The sequence below is a fragment of the Hippoglossus stenolepis genome, chromosome 3, assembly GCF_022539355.2.
Source record: "Hippoglossus stenolepis isolate QCI-W04-F060 chromosome 3, HSTE1.2, whole genome shotgun sequence".
NCBI classification, from domain to species: Eukaryota; Metazoa; Chordata; class Actinopteri; order Pleuronectiformes; family Pleuronectidae; genus Hippoglossus; species Hippoglossus stenolepis.
This window is the reverse complement of record NC_061485.1, coordinates 23,735,321-23,741,320: the sequence shown is the minus strand read 5'-3', so window position 1 is coordinate 23,741,320 and position 6,000 is coordinate 23,735,321. Positions and strand designations below refer to the sequence as shown.

The following is a 6,000-nucleotide window of genomic DNA, read 5'->3' as shown; positions in this document are numbered from 1 at the left end:
GGCTGTGACAATAACCTGAATATTTTTAAAAACAGAAAGTCGAGGGCAATAGTTTTCTTCTGAGGGAAGATAATTAGATCTAAAAATGGAACTTGTTATTCCTTCATTTCATCCAATAACCCATCCTGATTGGTTTGATCAAACTGATGATAATGTCAGTGCAATACACCTTCACTATGCAGTTACCAGACTGAGAAGGGAGTGAATTGTATGCATGCATCACTGTTCAGAATCAGAGCGTAATAAGAGAACCAGAGTCAAGAGTGTTTAAATAGAAATTTGTATTTACATCAATATCAACATCAAAAGAAAAGAAAAAAAATCTGTAATATACATCCTGTAAAAATGACAGCTTATCTTACCTCCACACAAAGAAAAACAGAAACAAACCAAAGGGTCGCTCATCTCTTTTTTGTACTCCATCAAAACTCTACAAAGTTCATTTTTCCTGAAGTAACAAAATATGCACATAAAATGAAGTTGTTTCCCAAAAAATAGGAGATATTGATATGTCTTTAAGTTGAATTCATTCCATTAATATTTCTCTTTCACAGCAAAACATGCTTTCTCTTTTCTTCTCTCTGGATGTAAAAACCTTCTGCTGTGGGGCTGGGACCAGTCTGGTCCTTTGCACTGCACCGATACGCTTGCAGTACACAACCGTCATATGTGATTACAGATCCATGATATGTACCCATTTACCATCAGAATAACATGACACGTATGATAAAAAAATGTACACCAGAAACCTCAGAAACTATACAGAGATGTGGAAAATATCTTTGGATTGCGCATGTTGAGAAGGTAGATTCAGCGAGCTGAGAATAACAGTCAAAAGAAGATGCTGCTAATAAAATACACTGGACACAGACACAGAGCTGGTGGGAGGGAGAGAGAACTCTGCAAGGACCAGAGGTCTGTTGGTGAGCTGTGTGTTCCCGTCTTCACTGCAACACACACACACGCACGCACGCAACACACACACACACACACACACACACACACACAACTTCATGACTTGAAGAGCATATAAGTTTTGACTTATAATGAATTCCTGGAGACTTACACTAACCTTAACTCTAACTACTTATTGCCTAACCCCAAACCTAACATCCCCTAGCCTACCTCATTATGTGGGTGTTTCTTTTTGTCCCTATAAGGAAGACAAGCCACCATAATGTGACTGTGTCAACAGAGTCGGGTCCTCTCAACATGTATAATTCACACGCACGCACGCGCACACACCAACAAATAATTTGACGGACAGTCCTGACAGAATTCATTTCCTCCCCCTTCCAATAAAAACCTCTGACAGCTGAAAGCTCAAAGCCTCAACTCATCAGATCCTCATCACAATTAAAAAGTGCCTCGCTAAAACATGAAATGACTTTTCAGAAAATTTAAAAATACAGCATCAAGATAAAGACAAACAAGGGAAGGAAAACCCAAACACACCTGCAATATTTGCCTCCGCAAAAAAAAAAAAAGCTAATGAACCAAATCCGGATTGGCATATGGGACACAAAAATACAACCAGGTCTCATACTCTGTGCAATAATGGGCCTTTAAAAAACATGTTTGATATATTTTGTAGATTATTTACAATTCATGTTCACAGAGGACATTTGAGACATCTAATACTGCAGTACCATTTGTTTGCTCATAGGAGGGGTGATGGTGCTCAGATACAGTCTAAAGCATAGAGGTGAGAGTTATTGCTCCAATCTGCATAACATAGTAAAACTGTGCTTAGAGCTTCCAACGTCTTAAAGAATGAGGCGCATCCAAAGGATAAAAAAGAAACAACCGAGAAGAAACCCATTGTTGTGAAGGCATTGAATCTCTAGTAAGGCTTTAATGATGAAGAAATATTGCATCGATCGTTATTCCACACAGAAGCCTCCAGGTAAAGTGCGGCCACAATCAGTTGTACCGTAGTCCCTCTTTGCAGCCTGACTGTGACGCTAAATACTGCCCGACAGCTGCAGCTCATTCATGCGTACACACACACACACACACACACACACACACACACACAGATATTTTGTGTGCGTGTGTGCATAACCTAAATAGGGTTGTGAGGCTTCAGTTGGAGATGAAACCTGATGCAGGCTCGTCCTCGTAGCCCACTTCCTTCAGGATGAACACTGCGTTGTGTTGAGTCTCCTGCGTTACATTTTATGGAGGGGAACTCCTACTGTGTGTGTGTGTTTGTGTGTGTGTCGGCCCAGCTCTTCTCATGGCCCGGGCCACTTTGCTACAGGTGAAAGGCTCCGGTTTCTGCTGCCATCCACAGGTCCTCAGCAATACTTCTACAGAGACAGTGAAAAACAGTGAGATGTTGTAAACAATGTTGTAAACTCAACATTTTTATTTAAACACTACATCTTTTCCATGCGTAAAAGGTATTACTAACCTGATCAGGTCCCATTGGCATTCTACCCATTCCCATGGGGTTCATGCCCATGTGGCCCTGCATCTGGCCCTGCATCTGGCCCTGCATCTGGCCCGGCATCTGGCCCGGCATCTGGCCCAACTGTCCTGCCCCGGGCCCGCTGACCGGCCCAGGTCCAGCCATGGAGTTGTTCATCATCATGGGTCCAAACTGGCCCTGGTTGCTTTGCTGGGGGTATTGTTGCTGCGAGTATGAGCTGGAAGAGAAGAAACAAATACCCTTTTAAAGCTTGGGTTGGTAATCCTGGAAAAGTTAGCAAGACAACACTTTGACAAAAAAAAAAAAACACTTCTGGTTATCATCTCTGCTTTGTGCTGCTGTGACAGACAGGTATGCCAGCCAATCATTTAATATGGTTTATTGATGGCTACCAGGACATAAAGAGGATTTCAAAAGATAAGATGAAAAGTGTTTCAGAAACAATCTACTGAGCCCCTCTTTTGAGTATTCTGCACAAATGTAGAATCGTATTGCTGGAAGAGGTTTGCTGTTACATACCTGTTGCGAGGCATGCCGCCCTGTGGCCAGCCCTTCATGTCACCAGATGGGTACATGGCCCCTCCCTGTGGGTTTCCTTGCATCCCTGGCGTCACGGTGTTCTGAGGAGGGCCCCCCATTCGTCCTTGCATCACGTTTCCTGGTGGGCTGCTACCGGGAGCCATGAAAGATGGATCCCCCTGCTGGTTCATCCCTGCAAGTACAACAAGAGTCACGCGAGTGTGAAACTTGAATGTCCAGGTGGAAATAGTAATCAACTATCACAGTCAACTCACCATAGCTGCCTCCATAGTTGAAGCCCTGCTGTCCAGGTTGGTTTAAGGGGGGTCCTCCCATGGGGTGGTCCATGCCTGCTGGTGCAGTGACATTCGGAGGAGGGCTGAAGCCTCCTGCTGCTCCCTGCCCCTGCTGCTGCTGTTGCTGCTGTTGCTGCTGCTGCTGCATCAGCATCATCATCCGCTGCCTCCTCATCTGCATGGTCATCATCTCTCTGCTGCGCTGAGCCATCATCTGAGCGTTGAGGAAACCAGGCTGCAGGATAAACATCAATACTCTGACCTGAATTCTGCAGTTGGGCTTTATTAAAAGGGACAAGTGAATGCAAACTAAATTGGATGTGAGGAAGGGCTCACTACATACCTGACCACCCATGCCTGCATTTTGCATGCCGGGTTGGATGCCGGGTTGGATGCCGAGTTGCATGCCGGGTTGGATGCCGGGTTGCATGCCGGGTTGGATGCCGGGTTGCATGCCGGGTTGCATGCCGGGTTGGATGCCGGGTTGCATGCCGGGTTGGATGCCGGGTTGGATGCCGGGTTGGATGCCGGTTGCATGCCGGGTTGCATGCCGGGTTGCATGCCGTGATGCGGTTGCATCCGGGTTGGATGCGGGTTGCATGCCGGGTTGCATGCCGGGTTGCATGCCGGGTTGGATGCCGGGTTGGATGCCAGGTTGCATGCCGGGTTGGATGCGGGTTGCATGCCGGGTTGCATGCCGGTTGCATGCCGGTTGCATGCCGGGTTGGATGCCGGTTGGATGCCAGGTTGCATGCCGGGCTGCATGCCAGGTTGGATGCCAGGTTGCATGCCGGGCTGCATGCCGGGCTGCATGCCGGGCTGCATGCCGGGCGCTGCCGGCTTGCATGCCTGGACGCATGGCAGGATTTCCTCCTGGGACGTTTTCCATCTTCATGCCTTGTCGGGTCTGGTTCATAAACTGCCACAAGAGACAGTATAAAAAATTGTCATTATACCAGTGTCTTATTTTAAAGTTTACTACTAATTTCACAAGTGCAGTGCCCATTCTAAACCTGCTATTTGGAATGGGCTGTTGTAAATGCGCTGCCGTCGTGATCGTCAAAGTGAATTACATTGATGAGTCCCTGCTGCCACTACCACAGAATGGCTGATCGCCTTTTTATTTAAAGTTTATTAATATTGATTGTAAAGCATGTCCAAATCGCAGCAATTTCATCTCAGCACGTACTTGGTACAATACATCTGTCAACTGTGAAGCCGATAAGATCAACAGTTCTTGAGATATGTGTTTCCCATACAGACAAAAAATTTTACAATTATTAGATAGGTATCTAGGAGCTATTTTCTATACATCCATATAGTGGGTCACTGTTAGGCTGAATATTATCTGTGTTATCACCTGCTGCCCTTGCAGCCTCTGCTGTAGCTGCAGTCGGAGAGGCTTGGTGGCCATCATGCGAGGTCTCATCATGTTTGCACGGGGGTTGCCCATACCCCCCATGCCTGGGAAGCTCCCTGTTTGGCCCATCTGATTCATCATAGGGTTGAAGCCTGCAGGAGACTGGCCTTGCATTGTGTTGCCGCTGTAACCAGCTTGCATGCCCACGGAGGGGGGGCCTGGGGTGCCAGGGTAGCCCTGTCCATACATGGCTTTTTTGTCCATGCCTATGGATGACTCTGGGGGCACTGGGAAAGGCTCCGATGGTGGGCACTGACCCCGACCTGGACCTCGACCTGGACCGCGGCCTGGATCCTGCGGGTGACCTTCAGGTCTGTTGGTCTGGGGAAAAGAGGGGTTAAATGGAATGGTTGTTTAAACAGAATAAACCTGAACGGAAAATGAACACATAGCTGGGTACGGGTAGAACACAGACACAGAACTCACATATACAGTACACTACATTAAACAACTTCATGAGAATCACATGTACTAAATGTGCTAAATAAGAGGCTACAAAATACTAGGGGGCTTATTACAACATAAAGAACCCACATTCAAATCACATGTAATTAGCAGAAAACCAGATAAGCAGATATAAATGTATCTTGTGATTTTGGACTCTGAGCTTCTTAGCAGTTCTGCTTTTCTTAACACGCACTCACTAAGACTCTTATTCTAATTTTACACTGACGTATACACTTTCAACCATCTTCAATAATCACTGAATACATGTATATAATTTCTGAAGCCTTGAAGTTCATTTGGACCCTTGCTGCCACAACTTGTAATGTCTTGTCATCTCCTGTGAACAAAATGTGTGCAACATAAAATGTACTCTGTAGAGTGCAGTACCTTGCCGACTATATCAGGGATGCCAAGGGCTCGGTCTATCTCCTGCAGAGCACTGACATCAGCCGTGTTGAGTAGAGAGTCTAGCTGGTCCAGAAGTGCTCGCTCATCACTCGGGCCTTCGCTGCTGGTTCGGGGCCCCAGCAACTCATGCAGGGGGTGCGCAAACTGGTCCCTAAACATGCAAATGTTAAGGATGTTAAATCCTGTCAAGAACAGGAGACTGTGATCACAGACATTAATAATGTGACCTTCTGAATCCAGCTTGGAGTCTAAAATGTGGTAAACATGAGGAGGGAGAGGATTGGAACCAGTGGTTTACCTGTTTGTTTTAATCTGTGGTCGGTCCATTCCCATAGCAGAGTCTGGCCAGGAGGGGGACCGAGGCGGAGGTCCATGTCCACGAAACGGGCTCATGCTCATACTGGCTTCATTGGTACCTGCAGATCCAATTCAGATATTTACTTTACTTCAGGATATAATGCCAAAAGGTTAAGCAG

General features: G+C 46.3%; 1 protein-coding gene across 1 annotated transcript in view; it reads right to left on the bottom strand.

Moving 5' to 3' along the window:
- Positions 1-264: 264 nt before the first annotated feature.
- ncoa3 (nuclear receptor coactivator 3) overlaps positions 265-6,000 on the bottom strand; it is a 32,582-nt gene continuing 26,846 nt past the window's right edge. The window contains exons 16-24 of the mRNA XM_047339071.1: positions 5,823-5,940; positions 5,504-5,675; positions 4,610-4,990; positions 4,089-4,168; positions 3,593-3,647; positions 3,229-3,484; positions 2,954-3,146; positions 2,417-2,651; positions 265-2,312 (exon numbers count right to left, since the gene is read on the bottom strand). Of these exons, the coding sequence (XP_047195027.1) occupies positions 2,301-2,312; positions 2,417-2,651; positions 2,954-3,146; positions 3,229-3,484; positions 3,593-3,647; positions 4,089-4,168; positions 4,610-4,990; positions 5,504-5,675; positions 5,823-5,940 (1,502 nt within the window). The 3' untranslated portion in view covers positions 265-2,300. The remainder of the gene's footprint in view (positions 2,313-2,416; positions 2,652-2,953; positions 3,147-3,228; positions 3,485-3,592; positions 3,648-4,088; positions 4,169-4,609; positions 4,991-5,503; positions 5,676-5,822; positions 5,941-6,000) is intronic.